This window comes from Alnus glutinosa, chromosome 12 (assembly GCF_958979055.1).
Source record: "Alnus glutinosa chromosome 12, dhAlnGlut1.1, whole genome shotgun sequence".
Taxonomy (NCBI): domain Eukaryota; kingdom Viridiplantae; phylum Streptophyta; class Magnoliopsida; order Fagales; family Betulaceae; genus Alnus; species Alnus glutinosa.
The window spans coordinates 24568658-24582297 of NC_084897.1; the positions used below are offsets into that span (position 1 = coordinate 24568658).

Consider the following 13640-nt stretch of genomic DNA (forward strand, 5'->3'; position numbering starts at 1 on the left):
TACTCTGAGACACAAATACCCGAGATATGTTTGCTCCGTTCAAACTAGGAGATCCCGGGGTATTTTATATACCGTAGCCTGGAATGTGAAGACCGAGACGTCGTTATACCTCCGAGATGTCTTTATATGTCCGAGACGTCTTTATACCTAGACGATCTTTCTTTGCTGGGCGGAACAAATGTCCGAGACATAACTCCGAGATGTCTTTGAATCCACGTGTCTCTAGGGTTGATTTTATCCCTAACAGACTTAAACATTAGAAGATGTTCCACCGGCCAGACCTCTCTCTGATCGAGTTATATATGTATCTTCCTTAATTGTAAGTCTCCTTAATAATTAACTTGATGTTAGGTGTGGGGTCATTGTTCTAACAGATCGATTTAATTCTTAATTTCTTCAATTTGCAATCATGTGCTACAACTTACTAGATCCAAATGGATCAGACGAGAGATCCAATAATTTATACATTAATTAATTGTATTAAATGTAATACCGATATTTCCATATAAATATCCCGGCCTCTTACATGAGGTAGAGCACACATGCATGTGATGAGCTTCAGCCCATCTGAAACTTATTCTACTTGAAAATATTGTTGAAGTTTTTTATAAGAAAGATTTCACATCTGTCTAAGTAGCGACGAAAGTGATATCAAAAAAAAAAAAAGTAGCGACCAAAGCGCGCGTGGGAAGAAGATACCTCTTGACTTTTTTTCTTTCGTTTTTTTTCCACCCTTATTGAGAGCGATGTGGGACCAAATTCCGCATTTCACAGCGACGAAACTTTCCGGACGTCTTGACCATCCGGTGGCTGCTAGGTTCGTTCATTTAGCCTTCTGAGGTACTTGTCGATGGGTTTCCAGGTAACCAAGGAAACTATCCACGTACCGGTCCTGAGCTTCCCTGTCTCCAAACAACCCCTTCATCTCCTTGGCCTTCTCCCTGTACTTCTTGCCCTCTTCCTCCACTATCACCAGCCTTACCGACTCGGCCACTGAATCCCTCGTAAACGACCCATCCTGCTCGTTTCTCGGTATCAAATACCCAATCTTTTTCTCATCCAAAACCTTGGCGTTAATCCCTTGGTCTGCAAAGAAGGTCAACAGTATGAGAGGTCTCTCAAACAGAAGAGCCTCCACCACCGAGCTCCACCCGGAGTGAGTCAAGAATCCACCTACCGAGTCGTGAGCCAAAATCTTCAGCTGCGGTGCCCAACTCGTGCACACAACCCCTCGTTCTTTTGTTCGTCCCTCGAAACCCTCCGGTAACTCGATCACCTCAATATCAGCTGCCCCCCTTCGAGTTCTTAGCACCCAGAAGAACGGTACCTCGGACTGTTCCAACCCAAGAGCTATCTCCGTGAGTTCGGTTTGACTCGGTTTCGCCTCGCTCCCGAACCCCACGTACACTACGGACCCCTTGGATTGCCTGTCCAACCAAGCTTTCATCCACCGCCACGTGTCGCTGTCATCTTCGCTGTCGTATGCCGTGGGGGGAAGTTGACCCACTGGGAGAACCGGTTTCCGATGGATATCCTCCAAAAGGCGTAGCCACTCTGGCTCAAACTCCACGCAGCTTCTCACAGCCATTACGTCGCAGCCTTGAAGCACTTCTCCGAAACGATATATATCGGAAACGTCTCCCTCGACGCCGGTCACGCCTTGGTCAAAGACTTTCAAAATCTCGAAGAGCCGAAACGACACCGTTGTATGGAATGGGGCCCACCGGGGTGGGACCGTAAACTCCTCGGGGCTCTTGCGCTCAGCCAGTTTTTCTTTCGTCCCTAAGAAGCCCAAACAGGCCGCAGTGAATATACTGAAGAAGGCGGTCGGGATGCTGAGGTTTCGGGCTATAGCCGGTAGCCAGAAAGGAGCAAAGTCGTGGAGAATCCAGTCTGGACGTGAATCTTCGAGGAAGCGAGTCATGGACTCTTGGAGAGCATCGTAAGCCTTCTTGAGGTACGGGATGACGTTCAATGGGACGTCTATGGTGGCCTCGGCATTGTCGGGGAGGTTGTCCACGTGGGGCAGTGGAAGCTTGACGAGGTTTATTATGGGAGCTAAATTTGAGGGGACTTTCGGGAGACGATCGATGTTCCGAGGGGTGGATATGAAGGAGATGCGATGACCCTTTGAAGCAATGAGCTTGGCGAGCTCTAGGTATGGCATCATGTGGCCAAAGGCTAGCCATGGGAACATGGCTATGTGAAGCTTCTTCTCGTCACTGGCCATGGACGCGACAGCCATTGCTTTGGAGTTGATGGTTTGAACCTAGACCAGGAAAGGTACTTCAGAAAGCGTGAGAATTGAATCACTCCACATGACCTATATGTATAGAGAAAGGGAAATGGTTCATGCTTCTTCTCCCTCCCTTTTTTTTTTTCTTTTAATTTTTGAAATAACTAAAATAGTGGACGGAATCGGATGACCTAGCTGGCTAGCTTGATAACCGGAAATCCGGAATAGTTTATACAAATTTCCACGTAAGCTGAATGAACTTGCGATCACTACATAAATAAAAAATAAAAAATAAAAAATAAAAAATAAAAAAACCCTTTGATTTTAGCCGCGTGGTTACGTGGCTGTTTTGCCATGTGAATAATATAGCACGTAGCTAAATGATTTGTGTAGGTAATTAGTCATTTGGATTTTACCCAAGTCGCTGATTAGCCACGTGGCTAATAAAATTTTTCCAATTTTGCCAGGAGTTGAAATTTTTTTTTTTTTTCATTTTTTTTTTAGGTTTGAAATTTTAGCCACATGATTTATTGCCCACATTGCCAATTGGCCACGTGGCACATAAACCACATGGCTAATTTATTAAAATTATTTTAACATTTTTTATATATATATTTAAAATTGTAGCCATGTTTTGGCCACGTGGCACATCAACCACGTGACTAATTATCATTAATTAATAAAACTTCCATCCGACCCATTTTTAATTTCCCTAATCTTTATCTCTCTCGTTCTTACTTTTTTTTAATTTCCCCCCACCCCCCCCTCTTCGTTTTTTTTTTTTTTTTAATCATTTCCCCCCGCCCCCTTTTTTAACTATTCTTTTCATTTTCTTCTATTTTCTTCATTCTTTCCCTTTTTCCCACGCATGCATGCCTTTCCTTATTCTCCTTTTTTTTTTTTTTTTTTTTTTTTTTTTTTTTCACACAGAGAGGGAGATGGGAGAGGGAGACCGAGAGAGCTAGAGAGAGAGAACTAGAGCGATTCTGAGATAGAGCCGTGGTCGACGACGGTGCTGGAGTCCAGAGGGTCACGGCCCGAGAGGTAGAGATCGAGATCGACCAACTCTCAGAGATGGAGGAGATCCGGCCGACTCACGTTCGCCGGCCGCGGATCTCCGTCGACCACAAGTACTCTCTCTCTATCTCTCTCACTCTCTCTCTCGTGCTACTATCTCTCTCTTATTCATTGATGTTTCGGTGATGCAAGGATCGGAGGACTGGCCGAATTTTGAATCTGATTTTGTGTTTTTGTTGTTTTGGCCTGATGATTTCCGGCAAGTGGGTTTTTGTTGTTTAGGTTTGATAGCCGACGAGTTGGTTTTTTTTTTTTTGATTTCCGGCAACTTGATTTTTGTTTTTTTGGTTTTTTGAATCTAATGTATGTGATTAGGTTTTTCTCATTTTGGGTTTTTGTATTTTTGGTTTGATTGGTTCGAACCCGGCGACTGGGTGATTGCCGGTCCTGGCCTGGATGTACGCTGGAAATATCATATATAAACGATATTGGGAGGTCTGTTCTGTTTTTTTTTTTTTTTTTGCTCTTTATTTTTTTTTAAAAGGATAAATTTTTTTAGCTACGTGGCTTTAATTACAAGTGGCTAGAAGTGCCCATTTTTTTAAAAAAAATAAAATTACATTTAGTCACTTGGGGTGGCATGTGGCTAAATAGTCACATATATAAAATGCCACGTCTCTAAATATATATTTAACAACAATCGGATTCACTACGCATAACCCACGTAACTAACTGAACGTGGCTAACTACATGTGGCTAAAAGTTAGCCAAGTGCCTATTGAGATCGATTTTATGTCGATACGAGTATTATACTGCCCAAGTGCCCATCGCGATAGATAATATGTCAAAATATATATATATATAAAAGTAAAGAGAAGAAAAGGTTCAGTAGAGATATACATTCAAACTGATATATTGTTCTTCAACTTTTATATTCTCTACCACACATTTTTTCAGAATATTAATTTCTTGGTGTAAGAAGCAAATGTTAAGACCTAAGACCTAAAGAGACGTTAGGCTTTGGACCTTCTTAGCCTGCAGCGACAATATTGAAGCATTACGCGAGCTGAAATCAGAGTTTCATGCGACTTAATTGAAGCGACAATTTTCTTGAGTTTTAACTTAATTCAGATAATAATTTCTGTTAAGACCCCAAAAAGGATTATAATTCCTGTTATGAAATTTAACTCTTTTTTCTTTTTCTTTTTTATTGAGAAAATAAATATTAAGAAGTCTCCGAGCTAAGTGACCAGAGAAGTGTTGTTTCGAAGGCATGTCACTGAAAATCCCTTTTGCCCTATCTGTTCGAGGGAGCAGGAGTCTATTTTTCACATCTTTTGGCAGTGTAGCTCCTCTATGGCAGTTTGGCAGGAGGGATGTAGAAGGGTGCAGAAATTATCTCTGGAGGAAACGGATGGAAGAGGATTTCTACTACAGCTACGTGCAAGACTCAATGGAGAAGAGCTTCTGGAAACCCTGACCTTGGCTCGTCTAATTTGGCTAAGACGAAACTCTTTCATCTTCAATCAATCCTTCTCGGACCCAGGCTCCATAATTTCTCATGCCCGGGACATAATGTCAACTTTCACTGAGGTCCATTTTCGGTCTCTAGAGAGTGGATTGCCCCACTCACAGCCTCGATGGGAAAGGCCTCCATTAAGTTGGAAGAAAATAAATTGGGATGCAGCGTTGGAGATATCAAACAGGAGGGTTGGTATAGGACTGGTGGTGCGAAATGGTGCTGGTGAAGTGGAAGCTGCTTTAACAGTGTGTATCCCTTTTGTCATAGATCCAACATTGGCTGAAGTTCTAGGGGCTTGGCATGCCCTTCTATTTTGCAGGCAGCAGAGGTATACCCATGTGATATTGGAAGGGGACTCCCAGGAGGTGGTGAAGGCACTGAGGAAGGATGGCCCTTGTTAGACGAGTTATGGCCAGATTATTGAAGACACCCGATCCTGTTTCCAGTTCATCAATCCGTTGGAAGTAAATTTTGTTAGGTGAGAGGCAAATCGTGCTGCACATGTAATGGCAAAATATGCAGTTGGTTCTCAACTCAATCATGTTTGGATGGGGGAGTGTCCTCCTCTTATCCGTAGTATTGTAGTCTCTGAGACATCTGTTGACGATTAATGAGATAAGCTCTTCCATTCAAAAAAAAAAAAAAAAAAAAAAAGACCTTGATCAGTTGATCTAACCATGAGCTTTGTTATCCTTGATTGAGAAAAAGATGTTCTAACTAATTGGGTGCAATTTTAATTGATTTGAAGAAAAATTCAGAATTTTGCTCCCTCGAGTTAAGCCATTGCACCGAATATTTCTGTATGAGAAAGATCTCCATAAATTTATTTAATTTATTTAACATAATTTCCTTTTATAAGTGATTCGCCATAGGGATTTGATTCATACACAACACCATCACAACAATCACACAACAACCTCTCACATAAGGGTGGGCCCCAGTGTGTGGGGTCCATCCTTATGTGAGGGGTTGTTGTGTGGTTGTTGTGATGATGTTGTGTATGAATCAAATCCCCCTTCGCGATAAGAGTAAATCCCAAGTGGCGACGTTAATTTCTAACCGATTGATTCGAACTTAGAATTACTCTACGAAATTTAAAAGATCGTGATCCAATAAAATAATATATTATTAATAGCTAACAAAAAACAACAAGATCCAAATCTTATCGATCACCTGCATATATATTGTCAACTTGCTACAGCTGTTGATCGACAAGATGCCAGCGGTGAGATTCATGATTTTTTATTTTTTATTTTATATATATATATATATATATATATATATATATATATATATATATTATGGATATGAATCAATTAAAGAAAGAAGGCAGGATTGTTCAAAACAACTCAAAACACAAGTCAAGAAAACTGAAACAGCACTATTCCAAAGATTTGAAGGAAAAAAATGTAAATAATGTGGTTGGGTAAAAAAAATATGAATATAAAATTAAAATCTAAAGGAAGAAAATGATTATTAGGTAAAGTCAATAATGTGTAACCACAATTTAATTCACAAAGAAAAAAAATAAGCAGGGTTATCTCTAATTAGCAAATAACTTTCAACTACTTGTTCTCTGTACTAAAATTTGGGACAGAAGGTTTAAATCATTTTGACTTGGGCCAGAAGGTTTAATTATAGATCTAGCTTAGCCTGCACTGCTCTATTGTAAAAGGCAGCTTACAACCTTTTTACTCGTTATTTTATACATCTAGCTTTCATCCGCTGATCATTTCATCGAGAGAATAACTTCAGTTATAGTTTCTAAGATGGTATGAATGACGAGTACGTTTTTTTTTTTATGTTATTCGTTCTCCTACTACTACTGCAAAATAATTAACATTAAGAGACTTTGACAGGGTCTCACTCCGATGCTTAAGTCAGTCTTTAAAAAAAGAGTATACTAAATCAATGCACAAAAATTCAGTCTCAAGTTTATATCTCGTATAATGATCTATTTATAAGCTAAGAGGTCGAGTCAAACCTGAATTAGCACTACAAAAAACTCTACAATTGGCCGCGTGTCTACAGTGCCTGTTATTGTAGACACGCGTCCAATTAGCCACGTGTATACAGTACACGTGGCTAGAAGGGGGCGCATCACAGTTGGCCGCGTGTATTTTTTACACGCGGCCAGTTGGCCACGTGTATTTTTTACACGCGGCCAGTTGGGCACGTGTATTAAATACACGTGGCCAATTGTTTTTATCAAATATATATTAATAAAAACAAATTTTATTAAATTTTGTATATGACCGCGTGTATTTCTTACACGCGTCCAAGTAGCCACGTGTATTTTTAATACACGTGGCTAATTGTTTTTATTATATATATATATATATTAATATATGTATATATACGTATAATATAATTGGCAATTTCTGAAGGCAGTGGTGCGCGGGAATTGTCCCGCGCGCCACTGAACAAGAATTTCAAACGGAAAAAAAAAAAGAAAAAAGAAAAAAAAAAAAAGTTAAATATACACGTTCTCTCTCTCTCTCTCTCTCTCTCTCTCTCTCGCTCTCCCTCTCTCTCTCTCTCTCGCTCTCTCTCTCTCTCTCTCTGTCTCTCGCTCTCTGTCTCTCGCTCTCTCTCTCTCTGTATCTCTCTCTCTCTGTCTCTCTCTCTCTCTCTCTCGTACGTGTGTTTTCCTCTCTTTCTTTTTTTTTTTTTTTTTTTTTTTTTCCAGTTATTATATTTTTTTTCCTCTAAAAATAAAGAACTAAATTAAAAATACAATCAATTATTTAAAAAATAATTAAATACAGATTTAAATTAAATAAAAAATTATTTTTTAATTTTTTTTTAAAAAAAAAAAACATATTGCCACGTGTATAATAATACACGCGGCCGACAGTTGGCCGCGTGTATTAAAATACGCGCGGCCAATTAGCCGCGTGTATTTTAATACGCGCGGCCAACTGTTGGCCGCGCGTATTAAAATACACGCGGCCAATTGCGCAGTTAGTCTCAACCGGATCTGCCGCTTGTATTTACGTGGCGACTTGCACGCGGCCAACAGTTCGCCACGTGTACAGTGACCGTACACGTGGCGACCTGCAAGTGGCGAAAAACAATTTTTTTTGTAGTGTAGGTTTCCTACTCCAACTTAACTTAGGAGCGCCATCAGAACCTGATTTGGATTTATTCTTCATTCGTCTTGGAGTAAGATTCTGTCCCAAATCTTCAAGGATTAGATTTGGACGGAAGTCCGATCCCAATTCAATTAGGACTAAGGCTGTTGACAGGATTCTTCAATGAGTCCTAATTGGACTCAGATTGTGACTCCTACTTGGAGTATGAGTCTAATCCGAATTTCATGGGATGAGATTGACGTAGTCCTGGAATTTTGGAGGTTGAGACCTAAATCAAGGAGCTAACATCTTGTCATCTATGATGAGACCGATACCTGAGTTATCGGACGTGCTTGTTTGGAGCCTTGGCTAAAGAATTCGAATCTTGATCTCGAGACGTGTCCATTTTCGGGACTCCATCTGGATGAGTCGCATATCATGTATTCCCAAAAATAGCCTTTTTCGGAGACAATTAGTTTAGGTATCAATCTCTTAGGATAGGCCTATCTGGGAGTCTTGATGTCTTGACTTAAAGGCCCACAATTCTCCGTGGGGCAAAGCTGGCCTTTAGGCACGATTCTTAATTTTCAGATGGGCTGGTGACATCGAGTGGTATTATTTGCAACAACTTCTATCGTAAAAGCCGTGGAGAAGCCAGTCTGGACGTGACTCTTGGAGGAAACGAATCATGGACCCTTGGAGAGCGCCTTAAGCCTGCTTGAGGAACGGGACTACGTTCAATGGAACGTCTATGGTGGCCTCGGCATTGTCCGGGAAGTTGTCCACGTGGAGGTAGTGGCAGCTTGACGAGGTTAATGAGGGAATTGAAGCTAATTAAACTTGGGGGCCAAGAGGTTTAGGGAGGTGATTGATGTTTCGAGGGGTAGAAACGAAGGTGATGCGATGACCCTTCGAAGCAATCAGCTTGGCGAGCTCTAGCTAGCTAGCTAGGTATGGGATCATGTACGTGGCCAAAGGCTAGCCATTGGAACATGGCTATGTGAAGCTTTTTCTCATCGTTGGCCATGGAAACGACAAGCAATATTGGTTTGGAGTCGATAGTTAAGGGTATGAGAATCACTCAATATTTGGTCCATATATAGTGAGAGGAGTAATGCTACAAGAATGACTCCAAATGTTACGTAGCTTTTAAAATTATTATTAAATTTAAAATATTCATTACTAAATTTTGATTTAATGGTGATTTTAAAATATACAAGGGTCGGATCATCTCTACAAGACTGCAAAGGTCAAATAGAGATGTTCTCTTCAAACTACTAATTGTGTCAAAGTCTCCCTTAACCTACTAAAAAATTTCGATGTCCCTTAAAACCAATAAAAATACAAAAATGATCCTAAATTTTTTTTAATAAGCTAAAAATGTTCTTGTAAATATGGGAAAAAAATTAAAAATTAAAAAACATTAAAAAAAAATTGAAAAAATAAATAACAGAAATTTTTTAAAAATAAATAAATATTAAAAAAAAGAAGGAAAAAAAATTGAAAAGACAATTTTTTTTTTTTGGTTATATATATATATATATATATATATATATATATAAATTTTTAAAGGCATTTTTATCATTGGTGGAATATTGACATTTTTTAGGTATTAGGAGGACATTAATACAATTTGTAGTTTTAAGAGACATTAACAACGGGATGATAGTTTGAGGGAGCATGCGCATTTTTCCTTATATCTTAATATGAATAATATTAGATATTATATTTTTATCTTATAATCATCTAAAAATATTGATGTAACACTCCAAATCAATTACTGAATCATCTTTTTATTGAAAAATGTTTTTTTATTTAACAATGATTAATTTAAGGGTTATAGTTGAGAGTGGCACATAAGCCTTCTTGGATGAATGATCATAAAATTATAGTATTTAGTATTTCTCTTTCGGTACAAGCTAGTCTTTTCAAATATTGAGGCCGGTGCTAGTATATAATTAGTAAAAAACTTAATTAAAAAATAAAATTGTAAGTTAATTAATTAATTATTCATTTATTTACTATACACTCTTAATTATTTAATTAATTACGAATTATCACGTCAATTTGTATGAAAATATATACAGGGACTGCATGCCAAATGCCCCAAGGAGATGGTCTGCAAGGAAAACAAAAATAAACAAGGAAGCTTGTGGATGATCCACTTGATTCATTCCAACACCATGAGTGCCGGTGGCCAAATCAGTAGCTGATACTCTTATTTATTTGCAAACATTCAACTAATCTCTCTTTCTCCAATTGATTCACCCTCAAACAATACAAATAGCACTTTTTTGGGATTTGCAGATAATCCCAAGAATGCAGCAAAATCTTGGAGCACTCCTTTTATGGTCTGAACAGGCTTAACAGTAATAGCTAAATTAAAATAAGAGGAGATCATCGGCAGTAAGCTGCTGCAACTTTGATCATCTAGGATGAAACTCAAAAGAATTCTTATCCAAGGCCAACTTTGCCAACAAGTTCGATAGCTACCCACCACAAAGAGATAAAGAGATAACATTATTAAAGTATTGATTAAATAATTAAATTTATATCTCTCTATTAGCTTTAACTTTTGAGATAAGTGATAATTTAACATAGTATCAAAGCAGAGGTTCTAAGTCCAAATCATGTCTTTGTCATTTTACTCTCATTTTAATTAAATATTCCACGTGTTAGGTCTCACATATTAAAACGGAGTTTGAGACCACAGGTGATGAGGAGTGTTAAAGTATTTATTAAATGATTAAATTTACATCTATCTATCTGTTTAAGCTTTTAGGACAAGTGGTGATTTAGGAAAAACTTTACTTATAACCCTTAATCTTTCTTTACTTTTGCAATTAAGTATTCAAACTTTAAAAAATGTCAATTTAGAGTGTCTATCTTTCAAATTTTTTTTCAATTTCAACCCTCCGTTAAACCCTTCATTAGAATTTTTCGTTAAATCTTGTCAAAATTTTCAAAATACACCTCATTTTTTTTAGGAAAAAAAAAAAAAAAGAGAAAAAAATTGCAAAGATTTAAGTGTTAGTCAGAATTTAAGAGAATTTTCAAAAATACCTATGCCTGAATCTTTGAAAAGATTTACAATTTCTTTTTTTAAAAATTAAAAAAATATAGGCCTATTTTAAAATTTTTGATTGGATTTAATGGAAAATTTTAATGGATGATTGAAATTGAAAGATTGATACCCTAAAATAACACTTTATTAAAATTTGAGTACTTTTTAATTACAAAAGTCACTACAAAAAAATGAGCAAAATTTCTTTTGAATGTTACTAAATAGAAACGTGCAAAAGTTTGCATGTTACTAAATATAATGTCAATATAATTTTTTTAAAAATAATATAATTTTCAAGAATTAGTAATGTGCAAAATTTTACATGTTACTAAATTACACGTTAATAATTTAGTATCGTTCAAAATTTCTCAGTGCAAAATTTACTACATTACGAAATATTTAAAATTATATTATTTTTTAACAAAATTATATAATTTTAAATATTTAGTGTCATGATAAATTTTCCACGTCACTAAATTAGGAGAAAGGGTGAACAGAAAAGAGATAAGGATGTTTCTAAAAACAAACAAAAAGAAATTAAAAATAAAAAACAAAAAGTTTAATCATCAAACTTTTCGTGTCCCGCGCGCCACTTTCCCCCAAAAGACTAATCATGAGTTTTTTTTGTTTTTTTGTTTTTTTGTTTTTTTAATATTTTGAAAGATGAGATTTTTTTTTTATTAGTTTTTGTTTTAAAAAAAATTATATATATTGGTTTTTTTTTAATTTATAGTTTTTTTAAAAAAATAAAAAATCTTATTTTTCATTTTTTTTTAGTTTAATAGAAAACTGGATTTACTTTTTTCTTTTTTCTTTTTTCTTTTTAATTGTTTTCATAATTTTCAGTTAAAAAAACTTTTTCGTTTTTAATTTTCATTTTTTTAATTTTTTTTTCGTTTTTCTTTAATTTTTTTTATTTTGTTTTTAAAAAATAAATTTTTTAGTTTTTTTTCGAAAAATTGATTTTTTTTTTTTTTTATTTTCAGTTAATTTTTTTTTAAAAAAAAAAATCTTTTTTTTTTTTTTTTTTTTTAATTTAATAGAAAACTGGTTTTTCTTTTTCGTTTGTTTTTTTTAAAAAAAAAAAAAATTTGTTGTCATGATTTTCAGCTTTTTTTTTTTTTTTTTTAAAAAAAAACTTTTTCATTATTTATTTCTTTTTTCTTTAATGTTTTTAATTTGTTTTTAAAAAATAATTGTTTTAGTTTCTTGTTTCAAAAATTTGGTTTTTTTTTCGACCAGAGTAATACACTAGGATCGGTTGGATGATTCTATCGATTCTATGATCATGTCATGATCGATCGCACGTTAGATCGAACTGATAACTGTGTCAAGTTTTATTGATCGGATGTTCGTGTCACAATAGATCGGACCGATGCACTATGATGAATTAGATATTCGATCAAATATTCACTTGTGTCAAGTTTGATCGATCATTTGATCGTATCACGATCGATTAGGCATCCAATTGTAGGCGTTTTTGTAGCGGGAGGAAGAAAAAAAATAATAAATGAAAGAATTAGTGACGTTTTACATTTGACACATCACTAATTTGTGACAGATATTCTGTCGATCCTATGATCCTATCATGATTGATCGGACTAGTACTTATTAGGATCAATCACACGTTACATCGAACATTCACTATGTCAAGTACGTTTGATTGAACTCTATCACGATCGATCGAACTAATTAATGCACTATGATCGATCGAATGGTCTATCGATCCTATTGATCTATCCTGATCGATCGGATAATCTATCGATCCTATTTATCTATTGAACATATTGATCTATCGTGATCGATCGGATGATCTATCAATCCTATTGATCGATCAGATGATTAGATGATCCTATATATATATTTATTTATTTATTTTTACATACATTAGTAACGTTCTGATTTTTTTACAAAGTTAGTAACATGCAAAATAACAAGTCACTATTTAGAAATGTGCAACACTTTTGCGCGTTACTAAAATTTAGTAATGCAGAAAAGTGTTGCAGGTTACTAAATAGTAACCTGATGACAATTTCCATGTTGCTAAAATCTTAGTAACCAATGGTTTAGTAATCTGAGCATAACATTACTAAAGTAAGGTTACTACACTCTAGACCTCTAGTAACCTGCAAAAGGGTTTTGCACGTTATTGAAGTAAGGTTATTAGAACCTAAAATTTGTGTAGTGAGTGATGAAAGATCAAGGATTATAAATAAAGTTTTTTTTGTGATTAATTTAACATGGATCGATCCCCTTGTCTCAAGCCTCTCATAACTCATTCCTTCAAAAATATCCAAGTACAGTCTCATTCACAGCCATTGAGAACTGAGGATTAATTAGTTTTTTTTTTTTTTTTTTGAAAGAGAGGATTAATTAGTTATGCATTAATATTCTGCACCCATTTGACATAAATTTGAGGAGCACCAAAACATTTCAATCAATGCAGATTAAATTCTCATTCCGAAAAGTCATATGTTTGCTTTCATCAAATCTATTTTGGGTGTGCATCGAGCTCTCCCTTGTCCTTTGTGTAATATCTCACTAACTCTTGTGTGAGGAGGACATTTTCTGAAACACTTCGATTAGGAACAAAGGCTGTTTAACTATTACTCACAATCGAGTCCAAACCAGGCAAGACCAGTCTATTGACTAGAATCTTAGTAATACATTTATAGACCACATTGCAGCAAGAAATTGGTCTAAACTCTCCCATCCAATAAGGATTTT

The 13640-nt window shown here is 35.9% G+C and overlaps 2 protein-coding genes across 2 annotated transcripts; one reads left to right on the forward strand and one right to left on the reverse strand.

The window, feature by feature from the left end:
• Positions 1–459: 459 nt before the first annotated feature.
• Positions 460–2375, reverse strand: LOC133852254 (UDP-glycosyltransferase 91A1-like). The gene has a single exon (XM_062288970.1). It carries the CDS (start codon positions 2243–2245, stop codon positions 824–826), a length of 1422 nt encoding a protein of 473 aa, XP_062144954.1. The 5' UTR covers positions 2246–2375; the 3' UTR covers positions 460–823.
• A 2234-nt stretch (positions 2376–4609) lies between these two features.
• On the forward strand, positions 4610–5176 carry LOC133852704 (uncharacterized). Its single transcript, XM_062289462.1, has one exon. The coding sequence runs from the start codon at positions 4610–4612 to the stop codon at positions 5174–5176; it is 567 nt and encodes a 188-aa protein (XP_062145446.1).
• Positions 5177–13640: the final 8464 nt, after the last annotated feature.

Coding starts and splice junctions, on each gene's coding strand:
- LOC133852704 (XM_062289462.1), top strand. CDS start 4,610: ATGGCAGTTTGGCAGGAGGGATGTAGAAGGGTGCAGAAATTATCTCTG.
- LOC133852254 (XM_062288970.1), bottom strand. CDS start 2,245: ATGGCTGTCGCGTCCATGGCCAGTGACGAGAAGAAGCTTCACATAGCC.